Raw genomic sequence first — 24,637 nt, 5'->3', positions numbered from 1 at the left:
CCAGCATTTTGTGTGTATGGCATTGGAGCTGTGTTTTAGCCTCACAGTTCTAAGTATGAAGTGAGTAAAGTAACGGGCTAAACACAGCCTTGAAGTGCACCTGTGCTGATGGTGATCACGGAGATGGTTGTTGCCAATCTGGACTGACTGGGGTTTGCAAATGAGGAAATCAAGGATCCAGTTGCACAAGGATATATTAAGGCCTAGGTCTTGAAGCTTATTGATTAGTTTTGAGGGGATGATAGTATTGAAAACTGAGCTGTGGTCAATAAAGAGCATACTGATGTATGCATCTTCGATCCAAGTACATCATGATACTATTAACAATATATTTTCCTATTATATTTCTACGTCATACATCAATCCCAGAACCAGACCATCTGGGCAAGACTTTGAAGAGTCTTTGAAGCTCTCAGTGCTTCTCTTTCACACTTAACTAATAATATGCTACTCAATCTTCTATGTGTTATTTGGAGTCATGGAAAAAATTCTTTCTTCAAAATTAAACAATGGTTCACTTTGAAGCATTGCATTGCATAAAGTGCAATGATGTAGGAAAGGTTGGCTTCATTGACAAGGAAGGCATACCCAGCAGAGATAAATTCAAACTTAGTGGCAGAAATCCTTCAGTTATTTTTTGAGATTAGATGAGGGAGCAATAGAAATCTGGGTAGCAGGGAAAATAATTCAGGGTTATCTTTTTTTTTAGGATATCCTGGAGTAATGTGCAATTTACACTAAAACGATCAACAATTGGCAATGCATGGCTATACCGGAGACGTCAAATTATGGAAGAAAGAGCTGGTAGCAATAATTAATGAGAAGAGCGGATTAAGTATGGGTTATATAAGAAATGGAGCAACTTAAATTTAAGAGCAAGAAATATAGATAGAATATAAATATACAATCCAATTACCTCAGAGTAACAACAAAGCCAATACTATTGAAATGATGCTAAAATACAAATTAAATGTATTTAGGATATCTTGTGTCAGAAATTGACCACAAAATATCACTGAGCAGTTTATAAAGTGTTCAAATACAAATAAACTATGTTAACTTTTTATATGTACAAATTATTAGTTATTTTTTGTAAGAAAGCCAATCAACAAAATAGACATATTAAAACTTCAGTGGCTCTCTGCATTAGTTTCTGGTCAGCTTGGACTCAACATTTTGCCCAAATATTGGCCAAAAGAAAATAAGGAAATAAATGTCAAATCACGATGCCCTTCACTCATACTCTCCAGAAATAAATTTTTGGAACATGCTTCAGATTGACACGTGAATGACTGAAGTCTCTCCTTGCATGTTCCAGGTACTTGCACTAGTTTTGAGTTCAGAAAGGAGGCCAAAGGCACGATCAGGAATCTTTGATAGTTAAACAGTTAAGAGGAACATAACTGCAAAGTAACAATCATAATATTGCTTTGATAAATTACTTGATATTCAAAAAGTAAATAAACTAGAAGTGTATAAACAATACAAGTACCTTGATGTGGCTTTCTCTATTGCCATTCGTTTGTCATCTAGCATGCAGTTATAGAGTTTCACTTCAGCTTTCATGGAGCCATCAGATAACATCTTGACAGAAGTGGAAAACGTGTGTAACTTGAACTCTGCTAGTATGTCCTGCTCAGATCTCTGCTCTTTTGTAATATTCATCTGGGTTAATAGGGAAAACCAAGTACAACTTTATTGTATCATTTACTTCAAATAGTTATGGACATTCCCACCTCCCCAACCAAAAGTTAGGCATGTTTGAATCCACTGCCTGAAGAAATGTAGTCATGGAAAAGAACAATAGACAAAATGATATTGATTATAGCTCAGTCTTGTCAATTCAAATTTTTAAACTAATTTTAGGCTGCATTTATTTTCCCATCAACAAAATGTCAGAGCATTTACCATGCATTACAAGCTGACTCACTGGCTCTGCACACTGCTTGAAGCACCCACACAAGATCAAAACATACATCAGACTACTGTTTATTGATTATAGTTTGGCATTCAATACCATCATCCCTTCAGTATTAAACAAAGATCTAAACCTGGGCTTCTGTACTTTCCTCTGCAAATAGATCAACTTCCTTAACAAAAGTGACAACTGACAATCAACAGAAGTGCACGTCAAAAATGCATGCTTAACTAACTTCTTCACTCTTATGACTCTCAAAACCTACTCAAGACAATCCAAACAGCGTCTATAAACTGGCAGATAACATCACTGTTGGTAAAATTACACAGGGCAATGTAGACATGATAGGCATGGGGTTGGCTATTTCAGAAAAAGAGTCTGAATCAGGTTTAATATCACTAGCATGTCATGAAAATTGTTAACTTAGCAGCAGCAGTACAATGCAATAAATGAAAATATAAAAAATAAATAAATTGAAAAATAGTTAAATTAAAAATAGAGCAAAAATAAGACTATTAAAAGTGAGGTAGCGTTCATCGGTTCAATGTCCATTTAGGAATCAGATGGCAGAGGAGAAGCCGTTTCTGAACAACTGAGTGAGTGCCTTCAGGCTTGTGTCCCCCTTTCCTGATGATAACAATGAGAAGAGAGCATGCCCTGGGTGATGGGAACCCTTAATGATGGACACAGTCTTTCTGAGACACCGCTCCTTGAAGATGTCCTGCATAGCACCCAATATGGAGCTGTCTAATTTTACGAATTTCTGGAGCTTCTTTCAATCCTGTGCAGTAGCACCACCCCCTCCATACAAGACAGTGATGCAGCCTGTCAGAATGCTCTCCATGGTACATCTGTAGTAGTTTGAGTGTCTTTGATGACAAGTCAAATTTCCTCAAACTTCTAATGAAATACAGCTGCTGTCTTTCTTTCTTTATAGGTATATTGATATGTTGGGACCAGGCTAGATCCTCAGAGAGCTTGACACCCAGGAACATGGGATTGTTCACTCTCCCTACTTCTGATCCATCCATGAGGATTGGTTTGTGATCCCTTGTCCTATCCTTCCTGAAGTCCACAGTCAGCTCTTTCGTCTTACTGGTGATGAGTGCAAGGCTGTTGCTGCGACACCACTCTGCTAGTTGGCATATCTCGCTCCTGTACACCCTCTCATCTCCAGAGATTCTGCAAACAATGGTTGTATCATCAGCAAATTTATAGATGGCATTTCAGCCACACAGTCATGGGTATAGAGAGTGTAGAGCAGTGGGCAAAGCACACATCCATGAGGCGCTCCAATGTTGATCGTCAGCGAGGAGAAGTTAGTAATATCAATTCGCACAGATTGTGGTCTTCCGGTTAGGAAGTCGAGGATCCAAATGCAGGAGGTACAGAGACGTAGGTTCCTTAACTTATCGATCAGGATTGTAGACATGGTGTTAAAACACTGAGCTAAAGTCAACGAATAGCATCCTGACATTAGTGTTTGTATTGTCCAGGTGATCTAAGGCCATATGAAGAGCAATTGAGATTGCGTCTGCCATAGACCTACTATGGCGATAGGTAAATTGCAGTGGGTTCAGGTCCTTGCTGAGGCACAAGTTGATTCTGACCATGACAAACCTCCCAAAGCATTTCAATACTGTAGACATGAGTGCTACTGGATGATAGCCATTAAGGCAGTTAAAAAACTCGTCTTGGGCTATTTGACTGTTTTCAGCAAAACCAAGGAATTAATTGTGACTTTCAGGAAGGGAAAGTTGGGATTACATGCACAAGTCCTCACGGAGAGGTTAGCGATGGAAAGGGTGATCAGAGACAAGTTCCTGGCAAATATCTACAGACATACAGTGGAGAGCATTTTGACTGGTTGCATCACAACCTAGTATGGAGGCTCCAACAAATTGCTGGAGGCTGCAGAGGGTAGTAGACTCAGCCATTTCCACCACTGCCACCATAAATGTTCCTTCATTTTCTGAACTATAAAAAGCGAGATTCTCCTAGCAAGTAAAGGGAATATTGCACAAACAAACTTACTAATACAAAGCAAACTAAATGAGAGGTGTAAGACAAAAGGAATAAAGCAGCCAAATTCCTCCCTCTGAAAAATCCATCACATATAGATAAGAGAAATGCCTTAGATAGAGAATAAACTAGGTAATAGGCTATATAATTTAAAAATTACATCACATGATTAATGTGCTAAAACTTAGCCAATAAAAAATTAGATGGGTGATAAACTATGTTTAGCTGCTATACCGCTTCCTGCCAGTCAATGTGCATAAATACATTATTTTGTTAACAAGTACAAATCTTATAACAAGTATTATTAAAAATTCAGCAGTTTCCAACAAGATCTTGGAAGTGTTAGTACGAATAGTATAATCAGAACAGATGTGACAGAGCTAGAGGAACAGGAAGGATAAACTGGGCTCCAAGTAGGAAGCTGGTGCAAGTAGGTGTCATCAAGATAACTGAAAGTCACGCAGTTTGTGATGACCAGTTGTAAATGTATTTCTTGATATGGAGGTAGAAAAGTTGGAAGAGGGAAGAGTCAAAATGGACAACATAAAATTGACAACAAGGGAAAATAGTTAAGAACAGAAGAAACTTCATTTTTTTCCCTCAAGTAGGAATCAGCACCAATAGTCTTCAATGTTAGAAAATAAGAGACAAGGAAGGAGAACAGAGTAGGACTGAAGCTCATGGTATGTTTCCTTGCAGCACTGAAAAGTGGTCAAATTTGATGCATGATATTGACTAGTTTAGCTGCAATAAATAGAGGGAGATTGGTTTAAAGCCAACGAGTCATGGGTTTAAAATTCAAAACAAAGATACTTGTGGCATGTGAGGAACTGTGTTTTTAACCCTCCATGCAAAGGGTAGTTATGATCGAGAACTTGTCATCTGCAAGGATGTGGAAACACAACCAGGACTCAGATATTTAAGAGAAACCAATTGCAAGGCTACAGGGAAAGATTGCAGAATGAGACTAATAAAGGGCCTTCAAAGATTTTGAGAGCAAAAAAAAAGCTTCTTTCAGGGCTGTAAAACCAAGAACAGGAAGCAGAGGAGTTTTTCAAGCTTGCTTTGCTTTTTAATAAGGGCATGGCTGCCCTGTTCTCTGGTCTCAAGTCAGCTTTCAAGAACAATTCTCATAACCCTTAATTCCCTTTGCTTGAAAACTGTTTCAGCCTTGGAAGTGTTTAGGAACAAAAGAACCATAGCTCGATTCAGTACAGAAATCCAAAAGATTCACAACCCTTAAATCTGTTTACATTATACTTAAATTACACATACCTGTGCCTCAATATAGACTTCGATTCACCCCACCCTACAACTCGCTAACTTGAAAAAGACTTGTCTGTTCCTCCACCATCTATTAACTAATTCTCTTAACATTGATTTTTTGAATCCTAATCTTGTGTAGTCATCATTCTCACTTCATTATCTTCTGGAAATCCCAATATGCACTATTCATTGTTTCACTTTTATCTATTCTCATTTTAGATTCTCAAAGAAAAAAACTAAATATTGACCAGCATGATTTCATTTTCCTTTCCTGATTTCAAAAATATTGTCATTCCATTTTTCTTCCCTACCTTATTATTTTTCTTGACCATCTAGTTGTAAGTTGTATTAAATTCCAAAACTCCTCCTTTCAACCACCTGCTATTTCTGCTTCCTTAAAAGCCAATCATGCAACTTGTGACTATGGTTTCCTCTGGGTGCTCCTATTTCCTCCACATTCCAAAAAGACATGGGTTAGTAGGTTAAATTGGTTTCATGGGTATAATTGGTTTGCACGAGCTCATTGTCTGGAAGGGCCTGTTAGTGTGCCACATATCTAAACAAATAAAAATTAAACCTATATTCTGTTTTATTTTTAAAAACTACAGCTCTAAAAATTCAAAACCTACCCAATTCCCATTGAAAGGCTTGCTTCCACCATCCTTTTCAGCATCAAATTCCAGATGCTGCCCTCAACAAGATCTCCTTCATTTCCCATACATCTGCATTCACCTCATCTTCTCACTGTCATAACAAGTATAGGGTTCCCCTTGTCCTTAACAATTCAAGAGACTCATATCTAGCACATCATTCTCCGTAACATTCACATTTCCAATGGGATTAACCACTAACCACATCTTTCTCTTCATTCCCCCCCCCCCACCCCACCTCCACTTTCCATAAGGATTGGCTCTCTACATGACTCCCTCAATTCATTCGTCCCTCTTCACTGATCTCTCTCCTGGTATTTAATCCTGAAAGTATGACAAGTGCTGCACCTCCTCCCTCACCACTATTCAGGGCCTCAAACAATCCTTCCTTCCATGTGAGGTAACACTTCACCTGTGAGTCTATTAAGGTCATCTAATACATTTGGAGTGCCTAGTGTGGCCTTTGCTACATCAGTGAGACCTGACACAGTTTGGGGAGGAGGGTGGGGTGGCAGCTTTGTCGGTTTAAAATCAGCAAAGGAAAGTGAAATCACGCTTGACAATTTAAAACTTTTTTTTCTTAGATCAAAGAGAAGCAGGATCTCCTGGTGGCTCTCCATTGCAATTCAATTTCCTGTCCCCCATTCTGACATGTCTGTCCATGGTCTACTACTGATGAGGCCAAATTCAGATTGGAGGAGCAACACCTCATTTCCATCTGATGGAATGACCACTGATTTTTTCAACCTCCTGTAGTTTCTTTTTTCCCTTTCCCCATTCTGGTTACCCTTTCACCCTTTTCCAGGGGGAAATGGCTAACGTGAAGGGGGTTAATTTCAAGGTTATTGAAGGATGGGAAGTGTGATGTCAGATTTTTTTTTTTGTTAATACAGAGTGGGGGATGCATGGAACATGCTGCCAGGAGTGATGGTTGATGCAGATACACCAGATACATTACAGACATTTTAGAGACTCCGTCATGGGTGATAAAAAAAAATGGAGGGCTATGTGAGAGAGAAGGGTTAGACTGATCTTAGAGTAGGTTAAAATATTGACACAATGTTGTGGGCTGAAGATCTTAAACGGTGCTGGAATATTCAATGTTCAAAGTTATGAGCTACAAGCAAGGGAAAATGCCTATTTTTTCTCTGCAACTCTGCAGTCCCCGAGGATCTTAAAAGTACACCAACACCTATACCAAAGAAATCTTAATATTTGGCACTTAGCTACAATATTCAGGACTGTGCTATGTTAAGGATTTTCCAGCTCCAGATGCTGAAGCCTTATTTGTTAAATACTGATCACAACAAATCAAATCTCTAATAACACATCTCTTTAGTAACTATTTAACAGGAGACATAAAACCATTACTTCTCAAACTATGAGATTACTTAAAAACTAAATTTTATTTTGGTTATGAAAAGTATGTATTTTGCTCACAAATTGCATTCCAAGACTGGAACCATTAAATAAATTCAGGAATATATGTTCAGATTTAAAAATTTTATTTGCAGACATTAAAATATTGCCAATACAAAAAAAAAAGTAGTACCGGGTTTAAAGGTTGACCGTAGAGGATTAAAGAAAGCTCATCCAAACTAAAATCCAACTTCAATGTTGTCTTAAATTTCACAGGTTTTTGTGGTTCCACAACAGCAGCAGTTACCACAGTTCTTCCTAGGAGAAAAATAATTGTGACAGCACATATTGCTTTGGCTTTCCATAGCGGTCTGATAGCTCCAATTAGAAGTAAAGTGATGTTAGGAATCACAAGAGAAAGCAGAGATGCTGAGCAATTACGGCTAAGTATCACAAATTCAATAGCCTTGTCATCAGTACTCATTTGCTGGTCCTTGCCATCTTTGAGGATAGTGACGTTCTTGGAGCAGTCGCCCATAAATTATTTTAGCATCCTTCATGCTTTACAATGAGATTCAGCAATATTCTAGAGTTTAGACTGTAACTATTTGTTGTGAGAATGATTAGTTCTATTTATTGAATGTTGTGCCAATTTAGAATTCACATTTCTACATTTGTTCTGTTGGTTAAAAAAAAACTCACTCTTTACTTTGAGAATTAAAGGAAGAGTCCAAGCGAAAGATTTAGTTGTAATTTATAGATAGTATGTACTGTAGGTCATTTAAATAATTTAACGTTGTTCTGCAAGAAAGTCCCAAGAACACACAAGATAAAAGAAAATAATCTAAAAATACAAGAGATCCATCAGCAAGGGTTCACGAGTTAGGCACAAGTAATGATCCATATATTTTTTTCAATCCCTGGTTAGTTAGGGATAGCCAATGCATCAGCTATGGTTTGGAGGACTGAGAAACTACTGGGTCCAAGACTATTTCAATTGACCTATTTTAGTACATTATTTGTAATTTAACTGAGTAAAATCATCTCTTTTTATCCTAAGCAGGTGACTTAAACCAGTATGAATGTGGTGATTTCTAAGTCTAAAGGTATACAAGTTCTTAATAAGGGGAAAACACAAGGATAAAGCAATTAAAATATCATAGTATAAAGATCATATGGAATAAAGTGTGGTGAATCATTAACTAACATTTCTATTACAGATGCTAAATTATTAACTATTTCTGGTGTTTGTAAATACCTGTTGGAAAATTAGAGCAATTTATTCCAAGGGTTCCAATCAAGGATCAAAGAAAATTGAAGTGCTACTTCAACAGCAACATAATAATAAATAACAAACCTGCAGAATTTTGCGAAGGACTTCCTTTCTCATTGCCCGAATGATCTCTCCTTTTATCACTTTGTGCAGCCACAGAGTCAACTGAATTATCACCCAAATTTTCATTGAGAGTTTTCAATATAATGATCAGATCATCTTGGCTGAGTACAACCTATGAAAATATATAAAATATTTGTTGTTCTTTTTTCCAAATATATGTTATTTACAAAGGGCAAATTACCTAAGAGTATTGTTAAAATATTCCTTCAATACAAAAACAATACTCATATCTCATTTACGTGCAGAATAATAGTAGCGATATTTTGTATTAAGCATACATATTACTAATTTTTCTAAAGAAAATGTGCATCTGAATTAGTATCATTCATATATAATTTTCGATATGTTGAGTTATTTTACAAAAGTTGTAAAATGATAACTTTCTTTAAATGATTACAGCAAAATCAATAAGAAAATTGCACTATGCTGTTCTCCAAAAATAAGGCTGTATGGAAAATACAATTAGTGTTGTAGAATCAAACTGCAGAGCATATCAAAGAAGAAAACGTCTAGCTAAGTATTAGATGACTAAGAAAATAATTTAATATAAAAATAGAAATGTATTCATATTTTCAGACTGCTGGTAATTTGTGTTACATTATGAAATCTAGCTAAACTTTTCAATATAAATATACTTACATGCAGAGGTTTTAAGCTTCCAAGAATTTTAATATCTGGAATTTCATGGTACCAATCTGCAGCTAAGTTACGCTCAACAACAACTTCCAGGTTAACAGGCTGAAGCAATGAAATTTCAGAGAGAAAAATCCCATCCACATACATTGTCCTGATAAATTTGGAATGATCAGAAAGAGAAATGAAACCAGTCTGCTCTTAAAATTATGTAACAGATTATATTAGTACCATGCAGTTATCTTTATATTTCCTGCATATCATAAATCTTTCCATGACATCCATGAATTAACCTATTCAATATTGACTTCAACCAAAGTAAGCCACAGCAACAATTCCAGTTCCTAAAGCATATTGCTTAATTTAAAATTAGGCTAGTCAGGGTCATGGGATCCAAAAGGACATTGCTTTGTGGATCCAGAACTGGCTTGCCCATAAAAGGCAAAGAGTGGTTGTAGACGGGTCATATTCTGAATGGAGGTTGCTGACTAGTGGTGTGCCTCAGGGATCTGTTCTGGGACCCTTACTCTTCATGATTTTTATAAATGACCCCTGGATGAGGAAGTGGAGGGGTGGGTTAGTAAGTTTGCTGATGACACAAAGATTGGGGGTGTTGCGGATAGTGTGGAGGGCTGTCAGAAGTTACAGCAGACGCAAAACTGGGCTGAGAAGTGGCAGATGGAGTTCAACACAGATAAGTGTGAAGTGGTTCATTTTGGTAGGTCAAATATGATGGCAGAATATAGTATTAATGGTAAGACTCTTGGCAGTGTGGAGGATGAGAGGGATCTTGGGGTCCGAGTCCTTTGGACGCTCAAAGCAGCTGCGCAGGTTGGCTCTGTGGTTAAGAAGGCATATGGTGTATTGGCCTTCATTAATCATGAAACTGAATTTAGGAGACGAGAGGTGATGTTGCAGCTATATAGGACCCTGGTCAGACCCCACTTGGAGTACTGTGCTCAGTTCTGGTCGCCTCACTACAGGAAGGATGTGGAAACCATAGAAAGGGTGCAGAGGAGATTTACAAGGATGTTGCCTGGATTGGGGAGCATGCCTTATGAAGACAGGTTGAGTGAACTCGACCTTTTTTCCTTGGAGCGACACAGGATGAGAGGTGACCTGATAGAGGTGTATAAGATGATAAGAGACATTGATCGTGTGGATAGTCAGAGGCTTTTTCCTAGGTCTGAAATGGCTGCCACAAGAGGGCACAGGTTTAAGGTGATTGGGAGTAGGTACAGAGGAGATGTCAGGGATAAGTTGTTTTTTTTACGCAGTGGTGAGTGTGTGGAATGGGCTGCTAGCAACGGTGGTGGAGGCGGATATGATAGGGTCTTTTAAGAGACTTTTGGATAGGTACATGGAGCTTAGTAAAATAGAGGGCTATGGCTAACCCTAGTAATTTCTAAGGTAGGAACATGTTTGGCACAACTTTGTGGGCCGAAGTGCCTGTATTGTGCTGTAGGTTTTCTATGCTTCTATGTAAAAGCAGAAGTAACTGTCTAAACAAAGGATGGACGGGCAGTAGTTAGTGTAGAATAGGCATTTAGAAATGCAAATTTATTTTCCCCCAATACCATACTACAAAACTGGAGACTCCCATATAATCCTAATCATTTTATGACAGTACCTAAGGCACAGTAAGGCTCATCTTCAAGCTTATCCACTCAACTGAAATTTGTTTTCAACATTTTCTATAAAATGAAAGCCAACATCTTGCCAATTACAAACATAAAACAGAAGTACTGAAGGACTCAGCAGGTCAAGCAGCATCTATAGAAAAGAGTCAAGAGTCGACATCTTGGGCCTGAAATGGTGACTTAACAAAATGCTGCAATCATGAGAACATATTGTAGAGCATTGCACCTCAGAAAAAAAATTAAAGATAACCAGGCAAAGTCAGCCTGTTAACAGAAATGATGCTCATTTTTACAGAAATTCTTTGAAGTAGTTCCATGTACTGTGAAAGGAAGAGAACATAGGAGTGCACAATATTTAGAAGGTACTTGATAAGGTATTACAAAGGTCATTGTGGAAAATACGATATCAGTTTCAAGACATGGTCTTTCAATGCAAACATAAATGCTAATATACTGGCATGAATTGAACATTGGTCAGCAATAAAACAGTGGGCAGAAACACATCTTTCCAATCAAAGAGAAAGATTTCATAAATGGTACACCACAGTGATTGGTACCGGGGCCTCAACATTATACAATTTATAGAAACCGCTTGGATGAAGATACCAAAAGGTATAATTGCTAAATTTAATAACAGAAAGATAAATGGGAAAGAAAGCTTGGAAGAGGATGAAAGGAATCTATAAAGGAATACAAACAGGGAAAGCGTATGGGCAAAAATCTCGTAAAAAGCGAAAATACCTGTTTTGGCAGGAAAAAATTATATATTAACTCTGTCGTATTCTGGGTATCCTGATGCATGATACACAATAGCAGGAACAATAAATAATTAAGAAACTTAACAGAATGCTTCTGCTCATGCAATATAAAAATAGGAAGGTCATGAACATTAATGTAGGGATTAGAGAGACCATGTCTTTGAGTACTGATCTCCTTGTACGGGGAAACAATGAAAATAGTCCACATTAGGTTGATGAGACTGATACTTGGGAATAGACAAGCAGTATTGTGACAAAAGTTTGAATAGGCTAGAGTTATATCTGGTAGAATTTAGACGAGCTAGAGGGGACATGAATATCATCAAAAGGGCTCTTGATGATATTGTAATATAATATTGTAACAGTGATAATAAATCAAAAATATTTCATTGGATGATGTCAGCAATTTTGCATCTTAAAGCAATGTAAACATAACCAATTGTAATTGTTTATTTGATGTACAAGTAATGAAACAAAAGGAGAAATGAGATATTAATGATAATTATGAGAAGGAGGTAGTGATTGTATGATATATTATGAATATTCTATAAATCTGTACCTGTATAATTTCAGCTCACGTAGCCATATTTTCATGGAATCAATGACTGGTGGCAAATTGTTCTGAGCTTTTTGTTTAATCATTGAGAAATTGTTCTGTATAATAATAACACCAAAATCTGCAACAACAACATTTTCAGAAATAGGAGACTGCGGAACAACAACTACAGGTGCATTGATTTGAATATCCAGTGACATTCTGGTGCTCCGTTCTGCAAGATCCTTCACTCCAGAAGCAGCTTGGGCAGTTGCCTCAGTCACAGCTTCCCTGGCAGTTTGGAAAGTATTCATGAAGGCCTTTTCAAAAGAAAAGTACAATACAATATTGTCAACAGCAGAAACAACATGCATAATACGAAAAAATTCAAATGATACACTCTTTCAATGAAAACAAGACAGTTTCAAACAATGAAAATGGTGTACAACAGAATTCTATATAGCTTTTAATAAACACAGAACTTCCTTACCAATAATGAAGAGACAAATTTTTTCACAAAGATGACCTGAATACAGCCAACAGTCAATTTAATAGAATTATCAACCACATTCAGATCAGTATAGGCAGCACCTTCTGTAGCATCCATGTAAGAAGTCATTTTAAAGCTGAAGACCTCTTTTCCAGTAAGGGATACAGCCTTAAAATTAAATAAAAATTAAAGTAAATGGTTTTAAGATTTGTAGTATTAGGCAGAAGTATCAAAATAGCCCAACTAGTTAAGACCCCAAATACTGTCCATCCTATTTTTTTTAAAAAACAAATATGATCCAATGTTCAAAATCGATAAATAGATGCATAACATAGCTGCCTTGTCTTTCAATAATAAAGTGAATAAGTACAGTTTAATACGGAGCATTTTGAAATACCTTCTTGTATGGTGCATTTTCTTCAGCATCCAAAACAACAATATTCTTTAGTTTTGTTGTTATTTCAGTAGATGCCTTCCTCAAAACCACCACAGCATCAAGACCTACCCAAGCACATTTAAAATTTTACAAGATTAAGTGAAAATGGTAAATTATTTTTTGCACAATAGATACACTCATTAATATCTGAGAATGACAGAAGAATAAAAGAGATTAGGATGTTCCCTTATCCATTAAGATAATATCCATGTGCCCTGCACTCCAGTTGCTGTAACAGCCAGGATCTCCCAGTAGTCATACATTTTAATTCCACTTTCCATTCTCACATCGACACATCTGTCCACAGCCTCCTTTACTGCCAAGTTCAGGCTGGATGCAGATTAAAGTAATAGTACTTTATATTGCCCCTTAATTGCCTTTGACCTGATGACATGAATATTGACTTTTCTAATTTATGTTTAACTACCCCCTTCATCTTCCCATATCCTACTGGCGCCCTTTATTTGTCAATCACCCACACATTTCTCCTTCTGGTTCCCCTCATCTCCTCTTTATTCCATGGTCCACTGTCCTCTCCTAGTACGTTCCATCTTCCACCTATAACCACCCAGCTCTTAACGCAATCCACTTTCTCCCTCTTCCAGCTGCCTATCTTCTCCCCTCACCTGGATTCATCTATTACCCATCAGCTTTTGCTCCACCCTCACCTCCCCCTGAACAACTTTCAATAATGGCCATCTCCCTTCTATCTTCTCAGTCCAAAAGAAGGGTCTCAACCCAAAACAGTGACTGTCCATTTCCCTCCATTGATCCTCCAGCATTGAGTGTGTTAATCTTATCACTGAAGTTCAAAAATTTGAGCTAAGACTAAACAAGCAGCATTGTCTGGCTAGATGATTATAAAGATATGGGATTTGTGACTATTGTATTTGTATGCCTAATCTGGTTAAATTCCCATGAATTAGAATCACTGAAATTTGTTTTGTGACAGCAGTACAGAGCAAAGACAAAGGAATAATGAGGTTATCTTCATGGACCACTCATAAATCTGCTGGAGAAGTGGATGCTGAATTGTTCAGTGTGGGTCTTCATGCTCCCATACCACCTCCTTGACAAAAGTAATGAGAAGAGGGCATGGCGCAGATAGTGAAGGTTCTCAATGATGGATGCCTCCTTCTTGAGGCACCATCTCTTGGAAATGTCCTTCATGGTGGGGAGGGTTATGCCCATTTAGATAACCTGAGTCCTTTTGAGAACTAACTACAACTTCCATGGACCTAAATTCAATTCTATTGCTTGAATATACAATGTAAATTGAGCAGGATTTGCATCATTGGGCACAAATCATGAAGGGAGCATGCTAGCAACTGTACATTCTGAGCAGTTGAGGAAGATCTGGCATGGACAAAGACACTACCAAACTTCTACAGATAGGTACAGTGGAAAGCATTCTGACTGGTTGCATTACAATCTGATATGGAAATTCCAATGTGCAGGAACAGAAGAGGCTACAGAGTGGTGGACTCAGCCAGTTGTATCATAGGTACAGCTCTCTCCATCAAGGACATTACCAAGAGACAATGTCACAGGAAGGTGATATCCATTATTACAGACTCCCATTGTTTGGCCCATGCCCTCTTCTCATTGTTGCCATTTGTCAGGAGACAAGTAGTACAGGAGCCTGAAGATCCCCAAAGCAAAGTTCTTCACCAGTGCCACTCGAAAAACACTAACACTAACTTGGACAATGGTTCTTTTTGCTTTCCTTCAAATTGCACTATTTCATTATGCTTATTTTATTGTGCAACTTTATACAATTTAAATGTTTGTTAATTTGTTTATTATATGTGTAATTTACTGTGCTGCTGTTGCAAAAGGCTAATTTTCATGGCACTTATACCCTGCTCAGTACAATACATTTGAACCTACATTAACAAATAAGTTGTTTTTAGAATAAGGCACTATAAAACAACTTAAATGTATCGGTGCACACTTCAGAAGTAGATAACAAACTAGTAGAACAAAACAATGACATTTGTTGAAGGCCCAATTAAAGGCACATTTCTGAAGGACTTCAGAAATCTTTAATTAAGCCCTTGACCTCTGCTACATCCCATCTGCACTCCTCTGAATGAAAACAGCAGAAAAATCATTAATTTCCCACTATGACCACCTATGTTCTGATATTTCCATTCACCCATTTAAGTCCCTTAAAAAGTTTATTTGTAATAATTATCTTTTCTAGATCCCTGATGGGTATCAATATCCAAAAGCTGCAACTGAGTCTTAAAATTCTAAACCAATAAATATGTTAAATATAAGTTGCAATATAACACACTACGGACTTTGCATTGAACCTTAAAGGAAATCTATTTTACCTCTTACAATTCTAAATATATGATCTATATTTATCATGAAAATGTTATTAAGGTTACTTACCTTCAATGCTTACTTCTGCAATTCTTTTCCTTTGATCACTGATGAAAACTTTCAGAAGTGCCAATTCTGCATAACTATGAATGCTGATCATATCATCATATGTTGATTTTTTAGAAGCTACAAGGAAGCGGAACATAAGAAGCAGAATGCAATATAAACAATGCAAAACAAAGAAAAATCAATACATAACCTAGAAGTAACATGGGCACAGTGACAACAAAAAAATAAGATCAACAGAATAAGGAGCAACTGATATGATCTATAATCTCAAATGGAGGATGGGATATAATGAGGAGATATATTTGTGCCACATTTATCAAACTTAAGGAGATGAAATCTTGTGAGACGATAATTTTTACATAAATCTTCAGTGCGTGGATGTGGCTTCTTGGAAAATATAATTTTGAAACCGCAACAAAGAACAGAGACGAAAAATAATATTTTTCTCTAAGATGCTTTCTGGAATATAGGAAGCAATTAGTGATAGAATAAAATACACATAACAGGATCATTCAAAATGAACCAAGCTATAATACAGTTACAATCAATTTCCAATTTTACTTCATTCTCTTTGATCAAAGTACAGCAAGGCACAGTTTTAGCTGATAACTCATTTATGGCTGGTAGCTGGTAAACTAAAGGAAATTTAAATTGTCAGTATTTCAGTAGATCTTACTTTCATTATGAATGCTCTCATTGGCTCTAGAGGTCCCCAATTAACTTTGGACAAGCCCATCTGCAACATTCATTTTAATCGCCATTTCATTGTATCAGAAATTTATTGTTAATTGTTCTCAAGCTTTTAGCTTGAATCTCGCTTATTTGTTAAAAATGCGCAAATGCTTCACATGGATAACTACCATAACCTCTACGAACAGTTCAGTTCGCTTCCTTCCCCCCGCTTCCTTCTGAGTACTAATGAATACAGGCCCAGAGCCATAAAATGCTCTTAAATGTTAAGCCATTCAATCCTGGAATCATTTTTGTGAACCTCCTTTGAACCCTCTCCAGCTTCAGAACATAACAGGCCCAAAACTGCTTACAATATTCCAAGTGAGGCCTCACCAGTGCTTTATAAAGTTTCAACATTACATCCTTGTTTTTATGTTCTAGTCCTCTTGAAATGAATGCTAACACTGCATTTGCCTCCCTCACCACAGACTCAACCTGGAAATTAACCTTTTAGGGAATTCTGCATAAGGACTCCCAAGTCCCTTTTACACCTTAGTTGTTTTTTTTTGTATTTTTTTCTCTATTTAGAAAATAGTCAACCCTTTCATTTTTTCTACCAAAGTGCATGACCATACACTTCCTGATATTGTATTCCATCTGCCATTTCTTTGCCCATTCTCCTAATCTGTCTCAAGTCCTTCTGTAGCCTCTCTACTTCCTCAAAACTACCTTCCCCTCCACTTATCTTTATATCGGCTGCAATCTTTGCATCAAAACCATCAATTCCATCATCCAAATCATTGATTTACAAAAAGAATCGGTCCTAACACAGACCCCTGTGGAACACCACTTGCCATCAGCAGCCAGACAGAAAAGGCTCCCTTTATTCCTACTATTTCCTTCTGACCCCAATTTTAAAGAGCTGCAAGACTACTTTGTGGCTCTTGAACTCAATTCCCCAACTAACAAATACCAACACAACGTATGCCTTCTTAATCACTGTATTAACAAGTTACACGACAAGTTTGAGTATCTATGCACTTGGAACCCAAGATCCCCCGTTCCTCCACACTTCTAAGAGTCCTGCCATCAACTTTGTACTTTGCCATCAGATTCAATCTTTTAAAGTGTAACACTTTACACTTCTCTGGATTGAACTCTACTGGGCACTTCTCAGCCCATTTCTGCATCCTGTCAATACGAAAAACTTCTACACAATCCATAACACCAAGTAGAAATAACTATTACGTCTAAGATACATCAAGTAGAATCCATTATTAATTCCAAGATGACTTATTGAGGCCAATTACTCAGCTCCATTATCTTATTCAACAAAAACAGACTTTTCTAATACTTCATCAATACCGATCACAAGCTGAAAATATTGATATACCATGCAAGTTTTAGGCATATACGTATAGCTAGGTTGCCTAAGACTTTTTTCCATAGTACTGTAATAATTTTATGTATTGCACTGTACCACTGCCACAACAAAAATTATGACATACATGAGTGATAAACCTGATTCCCTTATGTGCCTCTATTATGGACTGAGAGTGGGAAGGGGGCAGGAAGGGAATCACACTTGGGAAAAGAGGAAGGGAGAGGGGAGAGCGCAGGAAGCACTAGAGAAACATTCTGTAATGATCAATAAACCAATTTTTTTTGGAATGAAATAACTTTGCCCGGTGTTTCTGCACCCACACCATCCCCTGCCCCTGGCGCTCCTTCTCTGCCAGCTGTCCCATACCCCTCCTGCAGCGCTCCATCCTCGCCATTCCCAACATCCTTTGCTCCAACCAGATTTACAAATTCATTCTCTGCTTCACGTTGACAAATACTGTACTGTGTAAAATTCTTAGGCACCCTAGTTATATAACTGTGTCTAAGACTTTTGCACAGTATTGTACATAACCAGGAGAGGAGTGGTCTTACTTGCTACATCTTTTCCGGTTGAATCTACTGTCATCCAATACTTTGATTGAAATATACAAAATAATTGAGAGTACTGGCATATTTGATAATGCAATCCAGATGCTATTTGAAACAAAAGTACAGATACCTCCTTCAGCAAAAATTAAAAGCAAATGAATATTTCTTACATGACTTTTTCTTTGTGAAGACCTCCTTTTTCTCCTCAATGGCAGGGACTTGTTCATCTGAACTGACCTTGTTTTCAGAATGTGGTATAAGACTCTTCAGGAAATTAATAGAATTCAGCAGTGCTTCAGTGTGTAAATGGACATCCAGCGAAGAAATGTTTGCCTAAAATAAAACATTGTAACAAATGACAATTCTGATATTTTCAAAGTCCACTCCACTGTATAGATGGAAAAAAAGTGTTAACTTTAAAACATGACCCATCCTCAAACAAATTTAATTCCAACAGTGTTCATCGATGCTTGTTATAACATTTTTGCACAGAAAATATCCAAGCTTGTTATACTGCATTCCACAAATTATTCAAAACAAACATCATATAGCTAAACAGGCAGTGAAGCTCATGTTATAACTAAAATATATTCTTCAACTTCCCAACTACACACAAGTAAATACTTTGCACATTTTTGCGACATAAAATATGGTATAGAAATATTAATCCAAAATGTACCATCAGTGGGAGCTCAGATCAAATGTAGGGTTCAGGTGAAGTTCTACTATAACTAGTCAGATGAAGTGAGATCCATGTTTCAGTCATTCTCCCCCTTTACCATGCCAAATTGCAGCAATCATTATACATTCAAGTTAGCTCAGCAGCCTAATGTTCTGAGAGCAGGAGCATCCCTACAACTGCACTATCAAATCTTCTGAGGCCTGAGTGTAACTTTATAGACTGTAGTTTGACTAAAACCTGCAGAGTAACATTTTGAAGATATCTTAGTATCCTGTAGCTGCAGCAACCATGCCCCCATACATCTCCAATTTAGATGGTTTTGTATTTTACGCTACAGGTAAAAAACACAACTTTAATTAACAAATAGCTTGCCAATCTCTGCCCAGATTAATACAATGTATCAAAGTATCTCAAATGTATTCTGCAGAGATCAATGACAATACTTATTCTTAGTATTTGTGTAGCACGAATAGTATTTGCGACTTAACATGTGATATTCATATTGCTGCAAGAAATCATGCATTGCTTCACAAAGAGAACATTGACATTTTAGCTCAAACTTTGCCTTGAAATCCCAAAGAAAGTTGGTCTCACTGACACAACAATAAGGAAAGGTCTGTCTTCATATTGTTTTTTGCTCCTCATTTTTCCTCTGTTGCTAGAAAGGGCAGTGCAACTGGTTATTAGGTTAAGAAAGATGAACATGCAACCATAAAGAAACAGAAGCTCATTAGGATGTATATATAATTTCAAAATGTAATCAAAACCCTAACACAAGGATTCTCTTCTGATGATCTTCTCACATACTGCATTTTATTTCCTCAACGAGCTCCTCCAAATCAATCACTAACAGATCTGCAAGTGACTGAGGATCCACTTTTGAGGATGTGGGGAAAGGAAGCAGTGAAAGGAAACTCCCTGTAATGCTACGACATATTTTATATGTACCATAAACATACCTTAATTCATCTCACACATGCCAGCCAGACAGTATAATACTAAAACCTGCATGAAATTCACGATTAAAACTGAAAGAAAAACACAATCCACAGCATATATAAACAAACCGCCAGCCCATTTTGTCTGGACTTGTAGTAGGAATGATCACAATATTTAACTTTGTAGAGGAGGCATCTTCACTTTCCAGCATATTTCATCACAGTTCCTGCTTTCAGATACATGAATATGCAGGGAATGGAGGGATATGAATTATGTGCATGCAGAAGGATTAGTTTAATATGGTATTATGGTTAGCACAGATATTGGAGTTAAATAGCTGATATTGTTTTTATTATTGTCACATGTACCAAGCTACAGTGAAAAGCTTGCCTTACATAATGTTCATACATCTCAGATCATTACACAGTGCACTGAGGTGGAACAAGATAAAACAATAACGATGAAGAACAAAGTGTAATAACTACAGAGAAAGTGCAGGGCAGGTAAACCATAAGGTGCAAGATCAAAACGAAGTAGACTTTCAGGTTGAGTCGAATATTTCATACTAGGGAACTATTTAATAGTCTTAACAGTACTGTTCTATGGTCATATTTTCAAATTTGATATGGTTCTTACCAAATGAAGCAAATATGAGAAAAAGCAGACAACATAAGAATAATATCCTTTGAAGCCTTGAACTCAAACAAAATTGCAATCATTTCTATTTCTAGAGGTAACTAAAAGTGCAACTTTATATGTTTTTAATTGGTAGCTGAAAGCAAACACACTCCAAAAAGCACTTTGTCTAATCCAGGTAATGGTGATTATTGAAACCAGTGTTCTGTGTTCCGTGGAACATTTACCTTGATGAGTTGCTCTGTATTGTTGTAGGTGGTTGTGAACTCTGGTCCATTTCGGTTAGCCTGAAATATTGATGTTAAAATACTTTTATTTTCATTTATACCATCTAGGATGCCACAATACAACTCCAAAACATTAATTAGATTAATTGATAAAGGAATGCTGAAAGCACCAACCATTGACATTTTCTCGAAGTGCAAACCGGAGATCAAATTCTTAAGAGTCTTATAATGCTATGTTAATTTAATAAATGAGGCAGAACTGTTATCAGAATGAAACCACCCACATCACCAATAAGCTGTGGCAAATCACTGGCTTTTGCAGATCTGCCAGCATCACCTAGACAAACACCACCCTAAATGGCACGGAGAATGAGAAGGAAAGGGGGAGAAAGGATTATAAGCAAGATGAGTTATATTAAGCAACTTGGTTCTCAAGGCTGCCCCACCATTCATGATAATCATAACTGATCTTCTGCCTCAGGCTTCAACTCTTTTTTTAATGTTGCTTCCCCATAACCCTCAATTCCTTTATCACTCTCTTCCACGTGATTTCGCCTCCACAATCCTCTGGGGTAAAGAATTTGAGAAACTTAACACCCTCTGCAAAAAGAAACACTTACACACGTTTTCAATTATCATCCTCTTGTAATTGTGCCCCACTGATCAAGACTCAGTCATGAGAAGACATTTTTAATCTCTCCCTCGCCCAGTGTAGAGTGCCCTCCTGCTTCAAAACATCCACCTGTATCTAAAAAGACCAAAGTAACACGTCTGAACAACTGGCGTCCTGTCACACTCACCTCAATAATAAGCAAATGCTATGAGAGGCTGGTCAAGAACTACATCTCTAGCATGCTACCACACACACTGGACCTCCTACAATTCGCCTGCTGACACAACCGATTGATAGATGACACAACAGCCGCATCTCTACACAGCATCCATACACAACTGGAGAGGGGGGATGCTTATGTGAGAATGCTGTTCGTGGACCACAGTTCACCTTTCAACACCATAATTCCCTCCAGGCTTGACAAGAAGTTCAGAGACCTCGGCCTTCACCCTGCCCCGTGTACCTGGATCCTGAACTTCTTGTCAGATCGATGGCAGGTGAAAAGAGTGGGCTTCCTCACCTCTGGCCCACAACACAGGAGCTTCCCCAGGGCGGTGTCCTAAGCCCCCTCCTTTATTCTCTGTGCACCCATGACTGTGTCACCACCCACAGCTCCAATCTGCTAATTAAATTTGCAGATGATACTACATTGATTGGCCTTATCTCAAATAATAACAATGAGGTAGCCCACAGAGAAGTTATTATTTCGACACAGTGGTGTCAAGAAAACAACCTCTCCCTCAATGTTGTGAAAAAAAAGGAGCTGCTTGTGGACTACAGGAGGAATGGAGACAAACTCTGTTCTGGGGTTGAAAGGGTGAACAGCTTCAGGTTCCTGGGTATACACATCACCAAGGGTCTCACTTGGTCTGTACATACCGACTGTGTGGTGAAAAATGCACAATGCCTCTTTCACCTCAGATAGTTGAAATTGTTTGGCATGAGTCCCCAAATCCTAAGGACTTTCTACAGGGGCACAATTGAGTGCATCCTGACAGGCTGCATCACTCCCTGGTACGGGAACTGTACTTCCCTCAACCTCTGCAGAGTGGTGTGGACAGCCCAGTGCATCTATAAAGGTGAATTTCCCACTACTCAGGACACTTACAGAGACAGGTGCATAAAAAGGGCCCGAAGGATCATTGGGGACCTGAGTCACCCCAATCACAAACTGTTCCAGCTGCTACCATCCAGGAAACGGTACCACAACATTAAGCCAGGACCAACAGACTCCAGGATAGCTCCTTCCACCAGGCCATCAGACTGATTAATTCATGCTGATGCAATTGTATTTCTAATCTATATTGACTGTTCTGTTGTATATCTTACTGTACATACTATTTATTACAAATTACTATAATCTGTACATTGCACATTCAAATGAATACGTAATGTAAAGATTTTTACTCCTCACACATGTGAAGGATGTAAGAAACAGATAAAGTCAGTATCTCAACATCCTTCCTACCATTTCCCCTTTGACTCTTAGTTTTCAATAAGGTCATCTTTTCCTTGCAACCCATACTTAACTCTGCTTTGCCAAAATCTATGTGCTTTAAATAAATTTAATAAAGTAGCATCTACCATATCCTTGGGCAGAGAATTCCACAGAATCCTTCCCACCATTGAGGACATCTTCAAGGAGCAATGCCTCAAGAAGATGGCATCTATCGTTACCATCTGGGACATGTTTATGTTACTACCATCGGTGAGGAGGTACAGGAGCCTGGTAGCCCAAACTCAACGTTTAAAGAACAGCTTTTTCTCCTCTACTGTCACTTTCCTGAAAGGTCCATGAACATTACCTCACTATTCCTCTTTTGAATTATTTATTTTTGTAACTTATAATTATTTTTAATTTCTTATTCTGTCCTGCTGCCAGAAAGCAACAAATTGCACTGGACAACAAAGGTTTTGCTTTCTGAATGCTTTTGGGTGTATCTTGTGGATTTTGGGCTGCTGATCATGGAAAATCACCATGAAATTTCCCTACCACACACTGTCTTTTGGAATCACAATGCAAGCTGAGAAGTTTTCTATTACGTCATGCCTTGGTATACTTTGGGATACCAGCATGACCCCCCACAACAATGGCATCTTTTTTATTGATTCTGCAATGTTAAGCCTGAAAGCTGTGCTGCTACGCAATGACAATGTTCACCCAACAATATCAATTGGCTCTGCAGTACACATGAAAAAATAACCATCAAAATTTGGAAGTCTTGTTGAAAGACATATAGTGCAGCAAACTACAACTGGAATACTTTGGTGATCTCAAAGTAGTAGCATTGCTACTAGGAATGCAGTTTGGCTACATTTGCGAATGGGTCAGCTATGCTAAAGAATCTCATTACATTAAAATGGATTGGCCACTCCGTAGGAAGTTGGTTTCAGGACAAAAAAGTATAACACATAAGCCACTTGTAGACCCAAAGTTATTTTTTGCCTCCTCTTCATATAATACTGGAGTTTATGAAAAATTTTGTGAAATTAATGAACAAGGAAAATGAAGGATTTCGATTATTTGAGACAGATGTTTCCCAGAATAACTGATGCCAAGATTAAGGAAGGCATTTTTGTTGGTCCACAAATTAAACAGGTCATCAATGACAGGCAATTCGAAGAACTTCTAGTGGAACAGGAGAAAATAGCATAAAAGGCATTGAAGAATGTTGTTGAAAATTTTCTTGGCAACTACAGAGAATCAAATTACATGCAGCCAGTTGACATCGTGCTGCAAACATACAAAACCATGAAGTGCAACATGTCACCAATGATTCATTTTCTCATTCCAATTTAGACTTCTTTCCCACAAATCTTGTTGCTATCCGTGACTAGCATGGTGAAAGGTTTTAGCAAGATGTAACAGTCATGGAGAAATGGTATCAGGGCAACTGGAATCCATCAATGCTGGCTAATTATTGTTGGACTCTTAAGTGAGAAGCCTCAGACACCAAGTACAATCACCAAAACATCTTGAGCTTAGTTGAACTATTGCAAAGCATCAGCACTGTTATGCAATTAAAAGCTTCATATTCAGTAAAAGTTCATTTCTTGTTTCCCTAAATTCATATGTGATATAAGTAGTCTGAAATTTCATTTGTGTTCAGCTTTGTGGTCTATCATAACCACAAAAAATTCTGAGGAACCAACATTATTGAAAAAAATTGCTGTCTAGTGTTGTCAGTGATAATAAAGCTGATCGATTCAGTTTAAAAGCTATTTTTCAGATAATTTCACCAATACAGCAACTTAGTGGTCTGCCTCCCACATCCCAATCCATATTACTCACTAATATCACAAACCGGAAGAGTCTCAGCACTGATCGTAGTGGGACACCACTAGTCACAGGTATTGAATCACAAAGAACAACCCTCTACCATCATCTTATCTTCTAATGGAAGGCAATTTTGGGCCGATTTTGCCAATTTAT

General features: G+C 37.7%; 1 protein-coding gene across 3 annotated transcripts in view; it reads right to left on the bottom strand.

The window, feature by feature from the left end:
* Positions 1 to 24,637, bottom strand: part of vps13a (vacuolar protein sorting 13 homolog A) — a 307,850-nt gene that overhangs the window by 151,858 nt on the left and 131,355 nt on the right. For all 3 annotated transcript variants that reach the window (XM_063068778.1, XM_063068780.1, XM_063068779.1), the window contains exons 28-37: positions 20,592 to 20,651; positions 18,278 to 18,440; positions 15,504 to 15,620; positions 13,065 to 13,168; positions 12,668 to 12,835; positions 12,202 to 12,497; positions 9,251 to 9,398; positions 8,573 to 8,723; positions 7,409 to 7,533; positions 1,493 to 1,665 (exon numbers count right to left, since the gene is read on the bottom strand). In XM_063068778.1, the coding sequence (XP_062924848.1) occupies positions 1,493 to 1,665; positions 7,409 to 7,533; positions 8,573 to 8,723; positions 9,251 to 9,398; positions 12,202 to 12,497; positions 12,668 to 12,835; positions 13,065 to 13,168; positions 15,504 to 15,620; positions 18,278 to 18,440; positions 20,592 to 20,651 (1,505 nt within the window). The remainder of the gene's footprint in view (positions 1 to 1,492; positions 1,666 to 7,408; positions 7,534 to 8,572; positions 8,724 to 9,250; positions 9,399 to 12,201; positions 12,498 to 12,667; positions 12,836 to 13,064; positions 13,169 to 15,503; positions 15,621 to 18,277; positions 18,441 to 20,591; positions 20,652 to 24,637) is intronic.

This window comes from Mobula hypostoma, chromosome 16 (assembly GCF_963921235.1).
Source record: "Mobula hypostoma chromosome 16, sMobHyp1.1, whole genome shotgun sequence".
Taxonomy (NCBI): Eukaryota; Metazoa; Chordata; class Chondrichthyes; order Myliobatiformes; family Myliobatidae; genus Mobula; species Mobula hypostoma.
The sequence above is the reverse complement of the archived record's forward strand: the minus strand, read 5'-3'. Positions and strand labels throughout refer to the sequence as shown.